The 17,598-nt window shown below is 36.1% G+C and overlaps 1 protein-coding gene across 7 annotated transcripts in view; it reads left to right on the top strand.

Moving 5' to 3' along the window:
- Window positions 1–17,598, top strand: part of AKAP6 (A-kinase anchoring protein 6) — a 288,472-nt gene that overhangs the window by 93,870 nt on the left and 177,004 nt on the right. For 6 of the 7 annotated variants that reach the window (XM_039351877.1, XM_039351874.1, XM_039351875.1 and 3 more), the window contains 2 exons: window positions 5,589–5,685; window positions 6,789–6,955. In XM_039351877.1, coding sequence (XP_039207811.1) covers window positions 5,589–5,685; window positions 6,789–6,955 — 264 coding nt within the window. The remainder of the gene's footprint in view (window positions 1–5,588; window positions 5,686–6,788; window positions 6,956–17,598) is intronic. The other variant, XM_039351876.1, reaches the window with a different exon arrangement.

Raw genomic sequence — 17,598 nt, 5'->3', positions numbered from 1 at the left:
GTCATATCTAAATGTTGAGCTCCTGGCACATCAACAGTTATAACAACTTCACTCTGCAAAGTTTACTTAACGAAGAATCAGTGTGGTAACTGAGAACCAAGCACCAGTACTGGTAATATTTGCAATTTGTAACCTTGTGCCCTGGTGACTACATAGACCTGTGATTTTTGGGGGCAAGATTTTCAGAAATGGATTGTTATTGCTTTATTCCTAAAGCTAAAAGATGGGATTCATTTCAAATCATATAGTTGACTTCATTCTCAAGGTTGGATTAGAACATAGTCCAGTGGTGGGATTCAAATATGTGAACAACCGGTTCTCTGTGTGGATGCTACTTCCGGAAGTCCATTCTGGGGCTCGGCAACAAAAAGTTAGCTACCAGTTCTGCTGAAGTGGTGTGAACTAGCTGAATCCCACCACTGGCATAGTCCATAGTTCTAGCCAAGAGTTTTAACCATTCTCGGTCTGAATGTAACATTTTCCAACTTTCATTTTGTCTTATTTTATTAAATTCATATTTAAGTTTATAGTTCTTTCTTTTCGGTACAGTCAGTAGTTAACTCAAATATGTTATGATTATGATTATTTTAGTTCATTGTAACAACTATGAGCAACAGTAATCATAGTTCTCAGTTAAATCCTGCCTTCCTTTGTGGAGGAAGACTGATGTGACTTCATAATAATGACGGGGGTCTTAAAAATCCTATTGATCATGAAATGAAGTACAACTGCATTATTTGTTTTCTTAACAGCTTGGATATAGAACCTACTTTAAATTATAACCAGGTAAGGTGGATGACCTTTTTATTTGCTAATTATCACCTATAAAACCTCTACGGCAGGAAGCCTATTTATCTGAGGAATCACTTATCTCCTGTGGTTTCTGCCTAACTAATGGATAGAGTTGCCACACTCTGGGTCTCCCAGATTAAACTGTATCATCTTTTGGGACTTATTAAATGCATCTTCTCTATCATATTGCTTATCCTCTGGAATAAGGCCTTTCCTATCTGGATAGCTCCCATCGATGAAATTATGGAGCGTCTTAAAGACAGTGGGTTTAGAACAGGAATAGAATAGAATAGAATAGAATAGAATAGAATAGAATAGAATAGAATAGAATAGAATAGAATAGAATAGACCTTGGAGGTCTTCTAGTCCAGCCCTCCACTCAAGGAGAAGCGATACCATCTCAGACAAGTGACTGTCCAGTCTCTTCTTAAAAACGTCCAGTGATGGAGCACCCATGATTTTTGAGGACAAGCTATTCCACTGGTTAGTTGTCCTCACTGTTAGGAACTTTCTCCTTAATTCCATGTTGCTTTTTTCTTTGATCAGTTTCCAACCATTGTTTCTTGTCCTGCCCTCTGGTACTTCAGAGAATAATTTGACTCCCTCTTCTTTGTGGCAGCCTTTCAAATACTAGAATATTGCTATCATGTCACCCCTATTTCTTCTTTTCTTTAGACTAGCCAAACCAAGTCCTTCAGCCGTTCTTCATGTGTTTTAGTCTCCAGGCCTTGGATCATCTTAATTGCTCTTCTCTGAACTTTTTCCAAGGTCTCAACATCTTTTTTTAGATCAGTGATTCTCAACCTTTCTAATGCCGTGACCCCTTAATACAGTTCCTCATGTTGTGGTGACACCCCACCATAAAATTATTTTCGTTGCTACTTCATAACTGTAATTTTGCTACTGTTATGAATTGTAATGTAAATATCTGATATGCAGGGTGTATTTTCATTGCTACGAATTGAACATAATTAAAGCATAGTGATTAGTCACAAAAACAATATAGCAATGCTTGCTGGAGAAGCTTGCTCTTACTTGCTCAAAAATGTTGGGAGGGAGGGAAGGGGAAGGAAGGAAGATTGAAGGAGAAAGGAAGGAGATGGAGAAGGAAGGAGATTGAAGAGGAAAGGAAGGAAGGAAGGAAGGAAGGAAGGAAGGAAGGAAGGAAGGAAGGAGAAAGAGATTGAAGGGGAAGGGATGGAGATGGAAGGAAGGAAGATTGAAGGGGAAAGGAAGGAAGGAAGGAAGGAAGGAAGGAAGGAGAGATTGAAGGGGAAGGGATGGAGATGGAAGGAAGGAAGATTGAAGGGGAAAGGAAGGAGATGGAGAAGGAAGGAGATTGAAGGGGAAAGAAAGGAAGGAAGGAAGGAAAGAAGGAAGGAGAAAGATTGAAGAGGAAGGGATGGAGATGGAAGGAGGAAGGAAGATTGAACGGGAAAGGAAGGAGATGGAGAAGGAAGATTGAAGGGGGAAGGAAGGAAGGAAGGAGAGATTGAAGGGGAAAGGAAGGAGATGGAGAAGGAAGAAGATTGAAGGGACTAGAAAGGAAGGAAGGAAGGAAGGAAGGAAGGAAGGAAGGAGAGATTGAAGGAGAAGGGAAGGAGATGGATGGAAGGAAGGAAGGAAGGAAGGAAGGAAGGAAGAAAAGAAGGAAGCAAGGAAGAAAGGAAGGAAGGAAGGAAGGAAGGAAGGAAGGAAGGAAGGAAGGAAGGAAGGAAGGAAAAGGTGCTTTATAATGCTCGACGGGGAAAGATATTTTAACCCCTGGTGGCTGATTGAGGAAGCCAGGTTCGTTGGACCAATTTCCAAATAAGCCTGATTGGGGAGGCGGGAGTGTAAATGATGTATCAAAGGACACTTCCCATTGCCCCTTTCCCTCCCTTTTTGGCTACCACTGGGGAAAATGCAAAGGCGCGCGCACAGGGGTAAGAAAGCACAAACGCCCGGATTAAAACTGGTGCCAACGTTTCCAAACAAAACGCTCTGAGCTGCAAAGCCTTATCCAAAGCAGTGCTGGGGGCTGGTGCCGCGTGACCCACCAGCCCCTCCGCCAGCCCGCTGCTCCCCCCAGACACCCCTCTTCCTCCCGGATCCCGCCCAAGTCACTTTGGGGGCAGCAGAAGGGAGAAGGAGAGGAGAAGGGCGAGGAAACCGCTGCCGCCATCCCCGATGCCCCTGCGCTGCCTGGCCTCGCTCTCCGCCCATCTAATGGAGCCGCAGTGGGGGCTGGTGCCGTGCAGCCCGCCAGCCCCTCGTCCAGCCTGGCTGCTCCGCCCGAGCTGCCTTGGGGGCAGTAGGAGGAAGAAGGGGAGGAGGAAGAGGATGGCAAGGAAGCGGCCACCAGCACTGGACCCCAGGAGGCGGCTCTCCTTTCCTGCCTTTGCTGAATCTCCTTCTTCTTTTCCGGCAGCCTGGACTCCATCGTGCCTTCCTGGCCAGTGGGGCCAATGGTCGGGCTGGCTGGGGATCGCAGGGACTAGTCTCCCTTGGCCCGCAGCTTGCAGGAGGGCTGGCCTGCTCAGAGGAGCCTCCAGCGAGCTGCTCCCAACAGGGATCCCGGGGCTTTCCCAGGCGGCTCCAAGGCCATGAGGCCCTGGCCGTGCTTCTCCCAGGGGGTGGGGCACCCGGTCACAGGACCAATCAGGAACCCTGCAGGAGATAAGTCTGCCTGAGAGAGAGAGAGAAGGGAAGTGAAAGTGCCTCTCTGTCTCTCTCTCTCTGCAAATGGCAGAGGAGGCCATGTGGAGATGAATGCGGAGCGGTGTCTCGGTTCCTAAGACGATTGGAAATATGTGTTTTCCAATGGTCTTAGGCGACCCCTGTGAAACGGTCGTTTGACCCCAAAAGGGGTCGCAACCCACAGGTTGAGAACCGCTGTTTTAGATGGAATTCTCTTACTCAAGTTTTGACATGTGTTCTACATGTTTTGATGTGAGTTGTCCAAGCTACTGTTTTGTTAATTCCTGTTTGTTACTTTATTGTCATTTTATTATTTTATTTTACTTTGCTTTTATATTGTGAGTTGTCCAGAGTAACTGAGTGGCACTAAAATCAAATTGATTAAATTATTAAATGAATAGTAATGAAAAGCAACTAGGCACTATTGAAAATGTTCAAAAAGTAGGTTTGACAGGAAGTAGACCCTCATAGGAAATATCTTTGTTTACCAGCATCAAGCCTGATTTACCAGCATCAAGCATTAAACCATTAGTTTTGACTTCTTTGTATACAAACAAGAGGGGGAAAAATCAACACAAAAACTAATTTGGAATATAAAGAACTAAACCATGGAATATAAAAAGCTGGTGAGAAAGGGCAATTATAGGGCAATTCAGGCTAAAGGGACTGTAAGTTACAGTTAAAATTATACAGTGTTGAAAGGTACAACCCCAGGACTTTCCCCCACATTATATATTTAAAAGGTATACTTTTCTATCTCAAATGTCATGGATGAATTCAGAATGTGAGATTCAGTGGAACCATTTGTAACTGACAAATATAGTCATGTACTATTCTGTTCCATCTAATTTCCCAGCAAATTTGCAGCTGCTGACATATGGCTCTTGTATATATTGACATATTTTTCTATGCAACTTATTTGACTACTACTAAATTCATTACTATACACATTAATTACAGTATATTGGTTACCAATTGGAAATCATATTTTGGAACGGTTTCTTGCCAAGAATAGGGAATGATACTGTAGACTTTTTAAAGATGCAGAAGTATATTTAATTATTGATTGATGGCAATTGAAATCAGAGATCTAGGACTGACTTCTGCTTTTTCTCTATCCTATTTTTAACACCGTATTCAGGTTTCTTCCTTAAAATCAAGAAAAGAATCCTGAACATTTTAGCCTTCTCAAACTATATCACAAGAAAAGGGGTGTTCCTGAAGACACGGACAGAGTAATTAGAAAAATGAAATTGCTTGAAGTACATTTGTTACCATAAGTGGCTTCAGAAAGTGACTTTGTTAGGCCTAATATTTTAATAGGTTTAAGGAAAGCTAAGTGGATGAAGTAGTAGGGGTCTACATTCTCCCCTTGACTGAATACAGTAAATTTATAAAAAGAAGTAAATTGTATTCTGTTTGTATTAAAACAAAATCAAATAAAAGTAGAAGGTCTTTCTTGCAGAAATTAAATTCTGACTGTAAGTAGACACTTGCACAGATTTGAAGTTCATTGTGTTGCTATGTGTGATTATAAAAATGTAATTTATTATTTCCCAGAATAAATACAATAGTTGCAGACTGCTTTTGCAAAAGAGCAATGTTAGTTACTTTGTCAGTAAGTGGAGACCTTACACGAATCAACAATTATAGTATGAAAAAAAAGAAGTTGCACCAGATTAATTATATTGATTTGTTTCAATATTTTGTATTAATACATTTGAATGTACACTGCATGCATTTATTTAAATTGTTCATTCATCAGTATTTGAAATGTATCTGGAAAAGATAGCTGCAACACTATACTTTATAGGACACTATTATTCCAGAGCTAGCCTCGGGCTCTGGCTTTTCATAAAAACTAATGAATTTCTAGATTTGTCAGCTGTTTCAGCCAGATGCACTTTAGTAATTTAATGGAAACATTTTCAATTCGATTCCAAAATATCAATATCTTTTAGAATTGAGAATTAATTTGTCTATTGGTTATATAGAGCATGGTGGTTCTTGATAACAGTAGCAAATATTTTAGCACACATGCTTTATATTGGAAATGTATCCATACCATTTGATACTTAAATATAAAAGCATCTCCTCTTTTTTTTTTTTTTTTGCAGAGTTTTAAACTGAATGTAGATAGCCACTGTGCATTAAAGGAAGCTGTTACAGAAGAAGGGTGCCAACTTCTTGATCTTATAGTGTCTCACAAATCAGGTAGATTCTTCTGAAATATTGCAAGTCTTTATGTCTCCAGACTATTAAAGAATAAAGAAGCATTGCTGTAAATTACCGCATATATTCGCTTCCTTATGTATTATTAATATTTACATTATCACTTTGACCTTCAAGATTTATAAATGTTTCATATGCTGCATACAATGCTGTGATACTTATAAAATGAAATACTGCTAGCAAATAGTCTGTTCATTTTATTTTGGTCTTGCTGTTGAGCTGACTTTCAATTGAAATTACATCACTGAAAACTTCACATTGACATGTTCTTTGATGTAAGTGCTATGGAAATATCATTAAGATGATAAATTAGGATTTTATATCTATACATACGTATATTTTTACATAACTAGCCTGAATAATTGCACTGATGAAGCTCCTTTGCTATTTAAACTAATTCTTACTGCAGTTTTAAAGTATTTATTAAGAAATATTAGGAGTGAGGATTTTCAACAGTTGTGCATGCAATTTTCAATATAAGCCTGGATAAGTCAGGAATTTTTTGTCATAGTTCTTAATGGTCTAGATTTAATCAAAACACTCTGTGTTGCTAAAAATTGCTAGCATTATTTTACCTGATTTTTTTTCTTTTGTTTTTTTTCCTCAATAAGATAAAGAATCTGGAAGATTTTTCTTCGTTTCATTTGTATTTTGTAACTCATAAACCTGGCTATCTAGAACCTAAAATAGCACCACCTTCCAGGTCTAGTTAACCTGCATAAGTTTCTGGAGCTTGTAAAATCTTATCACTTTACTTGTCCTTAAAGATGAGCAACAACAAATATTTGTACTAAACAGCAGACAATAAAATGGTGGGGTTTTTTTTTACTGTTAATTTGATTCTGAGATTATTTTTCTTTGCTGACTTCAGTCACTGCTGTCTGTGTGTCATGTTTTGATCCTATCACATTGTTCTGCAGTGCCAATTTGTTAGAATTCCTGATCTGATTTCTCTGTAAAGAATGCCAGAATATTTAAGGCGAAAGAATTTTTATTTCCTCTAAGAATTCTTGCTTTTAACAAACAAGGTTCTTCAAATGATAACGTTGAATGTATGACTTAATTTCTTTCTGTCATTTTTGGAGAAGGACTGAAGGACATGCTGCAGATGATTGCAAGTCAGTGGAAGGAACTACAGAAGCAAATCAAACGACAACACAGCTGGATTCTTAGGGCTCTGCGTATCATCAAAGCAGAGATACTGGCTACTGATGTGTCTGCAATGGATGAGGAAGGGACTGAAAGCCCCAAGGTAAGTGGCTTGAAGTTGGTCTTATTTCCTCTTATTTCAGCCTCCTTTTGAACTAGGCATCACTGAAGTTTTCTTTCCAGCCTAAGGCTTTTCATTTCTACTGGGTAAAAATTTTTACAAACAAAATAAAATGTGTCTTTCTGAAACAATATCCATTCTAAAAGGCAGAAACTTTTTACATGTTTTAGACAAACTTCTCCAGGTGTAAAATATCTAGAAGGGGCAGGGAAAGGGGTGTAAAATATTTAGTAAACAAAACATACAGTATCTTTAACATGAATAATCAGAATGGTTTTAAATTGTTTTGTTGCAACTATAAATCACCATAATCAGTGCAATCACTCAGCTCTGACATCCATTAGCCGCTTGGTTACAGCAAATTAACAAAGAAGAGAGAAAGTGATTCATTATCTCATTCCTGTTAATGACTATCAGATGCATTGCCTAATTAGGGGATGGCCATTGCAGTGGGGAGAAGGTCATATGCTTTGCCACAAATCTTTTTTGCTTGGAATTTAAACCTTTCACAATGGTGCATGTGTTGAATACATATCAATAATATATTGATATCTAAATCTGTTTTTTGAGGACTTCTTTGGGGACAATGAAAGCCACCTCCCACTTACTCCTATGCTAGGAATATGTTGATAGAGGAAACAGAAAACCTGCTGCAAGATGAATTACTTTGCTATGCAAAATAACATTTTATTCCTTTTTTTTTTCAAAAGAGAGAAAAAGAGATATAATTCGAGGGAAGTACATATCATTAAAGACATTAAAAATGTTGTGGAGTGATTCCAAGCCTTGGACTATTTTTATTTAACAGAACTGTAATTTATGATATTCAACACTATGATGTCACAGGCACTATCCAATAGCTAAATACAGCAAGAAAGCTCTAAGGGAGGGTATTAATATTATGCTCCATATCAGTTGATGAGTTTTATAATTAGATAATGCCATCAAGATCGAGTTATATTGATACTTAATATCATATAAGCCAACATCTTGTCTGTTTAATAGTTCATTGATTCCTCCAAATGTTAGAGTGGATATAATAACACATAGAAGAAGGGAGAGGAATTCCATTCTTCCAAAAGGGTAATTTTGGTAGATAGACAGATATCAGTAGATTTCATGCTTGGATTCTGATTTCTGAGTATCCTTTTGGTGACAGGATCCCACTTCTAAGGAGCTTAAGGTAGTTTTTTTCCCCAGTTGAAAATAAATTTTGGTCTTTGAATGGCATGTGAAGGACAACACTGAAAAAATAAACAGAGCTGGGATACACCACTTCCCTAATGGACAAGACCAGCGGGGGAAATGAACAATATGAAAAATTACTTAGAAGCTGTTATCCTGATTTAATTAATAATTTCATATTTATATAAGTATTTACTGAATTGTCTGTGCTGCTGCAGTCGTAAGATAGGTACACAAGAATAATGATCAAAAATAGCAACTCATCTAAAAAGAGAACAACACCCAAAGCAAATTCATAAGATTGGGGGCATTTAATAACTGATTTTCAAGGTCAGAGCCAGTTGAATTTCCAAGAGAAAGTTAGTCCATTGCAGAGAGACCACCCTGATTTTATGGAGATAAGGACTCAAAAGAGTTTCTCTTAAGATGCATATATTGGACAGGTTGATTCTAGTTGGAATAGGTGGGCCTGCAAGAACTTCAGTGCCAAACCATTTGGAATTTAAGAAATGAGTCTCCACTGGTGGCCAATGCAGGGCAAAGGTAAACTGTGTTCTTGAAGCCTAGAGCTAATTAGTAGGTGGATTTTATATCAACTGCCATTTCCAGGTGGATTTTACAGGCATCTCTTTGAAGTGCATTGCATAGTCCAGATGAGTATGATTTACTGTTGTATGATCTTCCTGCTCAAGCTAGGAAATGAAGCTAGGTGGGGGCTGAGCCGATTGAACTCCATCTGCTTCTTGTCATAATACATACCTATGTTTATTCAGAAGTACATTTATCTAAATTCATAAATTCTCCAATAAATGGAAATAGAATCAGGATTTCAACAACATAATGGGTAGCCTGATAAGACCCATGATAGTCTAGCTTTTATTTCTTACAGGATCAAATTGATATCTCTAAAATACTCCTAAGCAATTCTAAGACAACTCATTTTGGGAGCATACTATTGCCAAACTAAGATAAGATTGAATCTCTAAGACTTAACTCTTAGTAGATTGTTTTCCATGAATGTATCCATTTCATTTCAAAGCCATCTAAAATAGTGACTGACACCATATAATATGGTAAGGAATGTTGAAGAAGTATTTTCTTTTGTCTGTTTTAAATTTTCCAATTATGTTAATTGCATGACACCCCCAACAAAAGAACTCTTTTCCTTTTTCATTTTCTCCATGCTTTTTCCATGGCCTGCATAATTTTATGGATCCCAATCATATTTTCCTTCTATCACTTTCTTACCAAACTAAAGAATCCCAAATTTTCCATCTTTTTCTCATAGCAAAGAAGTTTGAGACCTCTAATCAACTTGTAATAAGCATATCTATATCTTTTTCTAGCTGCCTTATATCTTTTTTGAATGGGGAAATGAAACCTATATGCTCTAGATACGGGTATGCAATATATTAATTTAAGGGCATTATATATTTGACATTTTCACTGAGCTATCCATTAATCAAAATCTTTTTCTTGAGTATCTTCAGACAAAGTCCCTATCAGTCTGTATATAAAATTAGAGATGCTTTATTTCCCCTCAAGCATGCATCATTTTACAATAATTTAGATTAAACTGCAATTGCTATTTGGTTGACTATCATTCAGTCTTGAGCAATCCTTCTGAAATTCTTCACATTTATTTTTGGTTTTATACAAATCATATTTACTATTTGGAAAAAGTTTAATATTATCTGCCTACTGGTCATCATATTGCTTACCTCTTAATCAAGAGCATTTATGAACAATACAGATTCTTGAGGATCTCTGCTTTTCATTTCTTTGAAAAAATAATCATCCATTTATTCCTATTCTTTACTTTCTAATTTTTAGCAATTCATAAAAAGACAACTCTTTCATTTTTTAAAAAATCCCCATTTTTTCCAATTTGCTTGGAAAACATTAAGCCAACTGGCCTATAATTTTCTGGATCATTCTTGGGTCCGCCTTTCTCCCCTCAAATGTCACATTAACTATGTGTTCTAGTCTATGAATGTTCAGTCTTCTGTCATCAGAGCTCTTCAATTTCACAATAAGATGAAAATTTATAAAAATAAATTGTACAACAACTAAGAAGCAAAAACCATACAATAAAATCTATGGGTAGTTTAAAAGCTACAACAGGTCCCAATATGTGAAAAGAAACTATATGCCAACTAAAAGAACAAGAATGGAGCTAATTACATTTCCTTGGGGTATATTTCTACAATCAGGTTGCTGCTGAAAAAATCTGCCATAAATAAGCACTGATTATACTTTTTTAAGACTTTGCAACAAGTCTTTTGATGGAAGTACCAATTCAAGGATTGGCACAAGGGGAGACAGTGTGTGAACTCTTTTGGACCTTAATCATTTCGAATTCTTTAGAAGAAAGGCAGGAACAAAAAATGAGTCCAAAAATTAATAGGAAATTGGTAATATTGTCCAAACGTTGGGATAATGTTATGAAAAAAGTATACTTCTGGAAGAACTCTACTAGCTCCCACATTTTATTCTTACTGCAAATTCTTAGTTCCATAGCACCAGTATAAATACAATACAGACACATACTCATACATATAATAATATGAATTATTATAATTACAAATATATATTACTATTATTAAATACAAATCCTTGGCCAAATATTTATTCCAAGAAATAGTAAGTTTCAGCTGTCACTCTGATTGAACATGGTCAGACTGTACAATTCTCAACAATGTCCCTGCTTTCTACTTGATCATTCAGAGAACTTATTGCTTCATCCACAGTAAATATATAATTATATATTTGTTTGCTTATCAATAGTACCTCTTCTTGACAAGACTAAGCTGAGGATGTTCCCTCACATTTAGTTTTTTATTACATCCTAATCAGGCTTTAGGACCTTCAAATTTCAACTAACATCAGTTGAAAGAGAGTTGAATGTTATTCACATACAGTATCACTGTGATCCAAGTCTCAAGCTCTGAAGGAACTTTCTGAACAGCCTTAGAATATAGGTGTTATACAAAAAAACAAGATAACACTATGAATAACTTCACTGATGAAAAATCAAAGGGACAAGCAACAAAACTAGAGTAAGGTACACTCAGTAAATAAGTAAATAGGGCTAGAATTGTATTAATCATTTCTATATCTGGGTCAGGCATCCCTGGCGGATAGCATCATGAACATTACTAAATACCTCCCCTATATGGCAGAGGAATGGATTAACCCTGTGGTAAAATGTGCAGATAATAAACTTAATAGACAAACAAACAAACAAACTATCCATCTTTCCACCCCACAAGGTTGCATGCTCCAGGTCCTGCCACTTAAAGGGATCTAGGCTTTTCTCTGTTGCTGTGCTGGTCCTTTAGGAGCAAAGTCCCTGTTTAGATTCAAATGGCTCTGATCTAGCTGATCTTCAGTGAAGTCACAAAAACCTGCCTTTTCTGGTCTACATTGGAGTTTATTGTGTGATGTATGAGTGCATTCATACAGAGTGCAGAGAAGAGGAACAAAGATGATTAGGGGGCTGGAGGCTAAAACATATGAAGAATAGTTGTGGGAATTGGGTATGTCTAATCTAGTAAAAAGGACTAGGGGTGACATGACAGCAGTGTTCCAATATTTGAGGGGCTGCCACAAAGAAGAGGGGATCAACTTATGTTACAAAGCAGCAGAAGGCAAGACAAGAAGCAATGGATGGAAACTAAGAAGAGGACCAACCTAGAACTAAGGAGAAATTTCCTGACCGTGAGAACAATCACCCAGTTTGCCTTCAGATGTTTCAAGTGCTCCATCACTGGAGACTTTTAGGATGAACTGGACAGCCATTTGTCTAAAATGGTATAGGGTCTCCTGCTTGAGCACTGGGTTGGATTAGAAGACCTCCAAGGTCTCTTCCAACTCTAATGTTCAATGTTCTATGTTCTAAGTATGTGTATGTTTTTACACCTACCTTTATTAAGTATTTATTACGTATTTTATTTTGTTGAGTATTTGGTTTTTGTATTGTTTTTATTCTTTTTATATTTTGTCTTTCTTGCCATCAGAGTCCAGATTTTAAGAAGGACAATCTTTTAAATGTTTCAAATGACTAAATAAAAATACTAAGGAAGGATCTAGATGAACCAACAGAAATGCACTCTTCTTGTGAAATTGCCAATAAATACTAACTACTTAGGTGCCCAAGGTTGTTTCTTTCCTAATTCATATTTTTTTTTAAAAAAAGTAAAGTGACAAGAAGATCATCAGGCACCTGAAATTTGGCTTAGAGACATTAGTTCAAAGGTTCTGCTACTAAATAGGATAGAAAAGGAATTATGAGTGAATCCAAAGACTGAATGGCTAAAAAGAGATAGTTGCTCAAGGTGTCAGAAGGCACTACAATAATAATAATAATAATAATAATAATAATAATAATAATAATAATAATAATAACAACAACAACAACAATAGTAGTAGTAGTAGTAAAGTTGGAAGGGACCTTGGAGGTCATCTAGTCCAACCCACTGCTCAGGCAGGAAACCCTATACCATTTTGGACAAATGGCTGTCCAGTCTCTTCTTAAAAACTTCCAGTGTTGGCGCGTTCACCGCTTCTGGAGGCAGGTTGTTCCACTGGTTAATTGTTCTAACTGTCAGGAAGTTTCTCCTTAGTTCTAGATTGCCTCTCTCCTTTATTAGTTTCCATATGAAGGGAACTGTATCAGTTCTGGCTTCTGCTGCTCTTGTAGCATTATGACTGGCTATTTAATAGGGAGGGAAGTTAAACATTATGGTCCGAATCCATAACATATGAGCGTATGTCCAAGTTCTGTTCAGCATGAGCACGTGGTGAGAAAACAAAAGGCATTCCTTTTGCTGATTCTGCCTTGCTTTGCAATTCATCTGTTGCTCTAGAAGATTCCCAGGTCCTTTGGAAGAGATCCTGGGTGGGAGATAGGGAACTGCAGGGGAAGGAGGAATTGATAAAGATCATCACCTCCCTCTTTCAGCTAGAGGAAAATCTCCTGTGCATCAAAAGCCTCCTGCTGCTAGAAAGAGCACTTCTCTCGGCAGGAGACATTTCCTGAATTCACGATATGTGTTGATTTTTATTAAACAGCCAGTCCTTTGGCTGCAAGATTCTAGTATGCTGTTTATCTGAGAAACTCTGAGCAGTGAAATGGATTTCCATAGGAAATTCACGTTCCTTTAATGGATATTAATTAATTCTCTTTCCATTCTGTCAGAACTATATAAGTTTAAATTGCTAATGACCGCCAAAGCTCCTGGAAGTGTGTTCCCTCTCCGCGTTTTGGTGGAATGAGAAAATAAAAATCAAAATAAGAAAGATAATAAAAAATCCCTCTTGATTTAAACAATACCATTGAACCCATAAGATGTCTATGAAGCATAATAGAAAATCTAAGAAATACTTTTAGGGTGTTTTTCTTTTCTTGCTTTCTTTTTTTTCACCTTGCTCAGAGACAGCCGTGGAGAGCTGATGTTACAAATCTCAAAGCAACCAGAAATAGTAAGGATTTCAAAGTCTCTAGAAAACTTTTCCCTTAGGAGTTTTTAAAGGAATGTTTTCCATCTTACCACAGGGCCTTTTTATAAGTATATAGAGAGGGCAAAAAAAAAAGGCATTTATAGAAATATATTATAAGCTTTTACTTTCAGGGACTCGGATTTTGCATATATTATACAATTGCGCTTTTTATTATGTTGCAGGTATTTTTCTTTTTCACAACTGGATGTATAATTTGGGATACATTTGTGTAGAAAACTTTTTTTTTTCCAAATTAGAGCTAACTCTTTCACTTGTCTTATATCTTATTCTTTGACCTTTAAATAAGAAAAAAGAAAATTGGTGGAAGGGATTATTCACTTAGAAAATTGATATCAAAAGTATGATTTCTGAGAGAAATGATCAGTATCAATGCTTTGGAAATGATTTTTTTTATTAAAAATTGAATTTCGTATAGAAGAAATGCATTTTATAAATTACTTAACAAAGAAGATCATATAAAATAACCTTGTTTCATTGAACCCATTAAGTAAGTTGCATTTTTCTTGTAGAAAAAGATTATCTCTTTTTGGGGGCAGAAGTTGATAGACCAAAAATTCTCCCCATGAATTTCTCCTCATCATTATTTCCCCTCCACCCCCACTCCACATACACACTATCCTATTAATTCCTTCTTCTTTATCTGCCTGGAAAGAGAACCCTGGATTTTCAATAATTCTGCAGAGGCTCTAGGTACTCAAGAAATAACTCAATGATAAGCTTTGTATGAAAAAGGTCCCAGGTTCAATCTGTGGCCTTACTACTAGGGAAAAACCTACTACTAGAGCAGAAGGAATAGCAAGGACATCATTTAATAAGCAGAAGCTTTTTTTTTCTCCTTTCAAACACTTTATATTTCTTACAGAGATATTTATTTGAATGGGCTTTGTTGTTTTGTTTTGTTTGAAGTTTTCTTCCATCATTTACGGTGTCATTTATTCTTAGTACAGTTAATGCTGGATTTAATAGCAACATTTTTTTAATATAAGTTTTATTAATTTTTTAAAAATTACAATCTTTAGAGCTTAGTAAACAACATGTTGTCTGGGTTCACATATTTAACATTAACTTCTTCAATATAAATCTATTCAGTACTGCACAGTCCAATATTTTTTCCTTGATCTTCCTTTCTTCCCCATATTTTTTCCATTTTCCCCTCATTAGACAACTACAATTCTTGGTACTTTTGATGTATACAAAATTAGATATAGACATCTTCATCATATTTTACTAATATTATACAAATAACAATAATATCAATTCATAAGTCAATATCCTGTTTTTCATGCTCTTATTAAAGTTTGATTTCTCATCACTATATAAAGTATCTTTGTCAGTTATGATTTTCTCAATATTAATCACATTTATAATAATTTTTTTTAAGAAAAAGGAACAATGTGTATATTGTAAAGCACTGACTACATTCAGACATTATCTTATGTCATATTTCGCTGTGCACAAGATCTTGTGGCTAATGATGAAGGCAGGAAACAAACACTTTTCAACTGTTGCAGAGTGGAGGGAGGGAAGTTGGGCTTTTTAATCTTATGATTTAACTTTAATTATCTAAACAGCCACAGTTAAATCTATTGCAGTCTCAAGGTGGGAGACACTCTTGGTGACATCAAAAAAGCTTGATGGATGATATGTGTTTTCCTTCCTTCCTTCCTTCCTTCCTTCCTTCCTTCCTTCCTTCCTTCCTTCCTTCCTTCCTTCCTTCCTTCGTCCCTCCCTCCCTCCCTCCCTCTCTCCCTCTTTCTTTCTTTCTTTCTTTCTTTCTTTCTTTCTTTCTTTCTTTCTTTCTTTCTTTCTTTCTGTTTTATATATATATATATAACCTATTTTCTGATACTTTCTATAATCATCATTCTTAATAATAAATTACACCAGCTGCATCTTTTCTTCAGTTTGGCCATTGCCTGATTGAATCCTGAAACCTGTTTTATTTATTTTATTTTATTTTATATACTATTTTATGCTATTTATATTCTATTTTATATAAAAATAGCATATTTGTCTTCATTCATGTCTCATTATAGCTGGTGGTACACCCAATTGTAGAACTACATATAAAAAAGAAGTCAAAACTTTTGTATGGATCAAATTTATATTTTGAAAAAATGAGTGCACCTGGAATCTCCCGTGGATATTCCTTATAGGTATTAAGGTTTACATAATTTAGCAGATTAAAGAGAATAAAATTAATGTTTGTTGTTTGAAAATGTTTAATCAATTAGAATTCATTCATATAATGAATAACTTTACTTTTATAATTGATTCCATTCTGAGGGTAGGAAGTACACAATAGGAAAAATAGGAAAACAAAATTCTCCTTTATTAAAATTTACAATGAACTTCCTCAATTAGTACAGTTGCATTTTAAGAAAAATAGTGACATTTTTCACTGTTTTTCTCAAAATACAACCACACTAATTTTTAATTTGAGCCATGTGCAGAGGCGGAGCTACCTACTTACGTGGTTCATATTCTACACAATATATGCTCAAACTATTGATCCTAATCTATAAAAGCTAAAGTTGATTGGTAAATCTCAGGAGAGGATGGTGAAATGGCAAAGAAAATTGAAAGGAAAGAAAGGTTGAATTGTAGTTACAAAGTGCTAACCTATGCTGGGACTCTAATGTATCTTGATGGTTTAAGCTACACTGCTTTTTCTGGGATACTTTAGCAATTATGATACTGAAAAAATACGAATGAATTGATTTAGGTCTTTTGATCAATACAGAGAAATGTCATCCACATGAAGAGATATGTTGCTTTCTCTAGCTCATTTAAAAAGCTTTTCAATGCTAGACTTCTAATCTCCAAAGGTTTCTATTATGATAAATCTACTATGGTCAGCAGTACTGTAATTGCAGCAATGATTTCTAAATAAGCTATAATTCTTTGCTCATTTACTTGGAAGTAAGTCCCTTTGAACTCTTGTGAGGTTAATTTTGAAGTAGACATATTTAGCATTGCATTGTAAATTGTGGAACTAAAAAACAGACATATAATTTCTCATAATAATGGTTTGCATTAAAAAAAGCGTGGTGGCTTAAAATCAGTTATTATACTCTAAAGAGAAGCCATGGTCTTCAAAACCCAAAAACACGGTCCTAAAACTTCACTTAGGACCTCATTTTACCTGATCTTATGTTATCACTCAAGGTTTAAAATAAACTGAAAAGTTAGCTAGACTGCTATGTTCCCTCCATATTGACCAGCATGGAGATTTTTCAAAGTAGAACTATTGATAATCTTCTTTTTAAAGTTCTTCCCACTTAGTACATATTGTACTAATATTGGCCATTGCCTGATTAAATCTTGAAACCTATAAGATAAGTATTCATTAGAATGAAATGCTAAAGGACAGCTGAATTTAGAAAAAAAACAATGCAACCTTCAATAAGATACAAGATTTTCTATGCCTTGCAAAAAACTTTGCAGGGATTTGAAACATTCATGGCAAAAACATAGGGTACAAAAGGGAAGGGGCAGGCAGGAGAAAAGGAAGTTAAGATGGATAAAAATGGTTGATAGTTGAGAAATGTACAGTCTAATTGTGTTCATCAAAATGAGTTTTGGTTGCTCTTAAGAATTGCTCAAAGGATGCCCTTAACTCCCTGTAACAAAGCCAGCTAGAATCTCTTTTGAGTATCCTCCTACGATACTTAGCAATGGATGGATCTAAGGATTTGTTGTTGGAGTTGGAAGAGGTGCAACAACTGCTAATGCTGACAGTGTTAACTTGAGCCTGTGCTCTATTCCTGGATCACTTGCTGAGAATTAATATCTGGTACAAAGGAGATAGACGGATAGGGCTCAGTAGGCTCCTATAGAAATAAAGATTGCTTCCTTACTTCTACTGCTGCATCCTTGGATGTTTTTCTTACTTTCTTTCATGTGTCTATGCGGGT

Source organism: Crotalus tigris, unplaced genomic scaffold (genome assembly GCF_016545835.1).
Source record: "Crotalus tigris isolate CLP2741 ecotype Arizona unplaced genomic scaffold, ASM1654583v1 scf7180000018371.15429387391:27106975, whole genome shotgun sequence".
NCBI lineage: Eukaryota > Metazoa > Chordata > Lepidosauria > Squamata > Viperidae > Crotalus > Crotalus tigris.
Note: the sequence above shows the minus strand (reverse complement) of the source record. Positions and strands in the feature narration are given on the sequence as shown.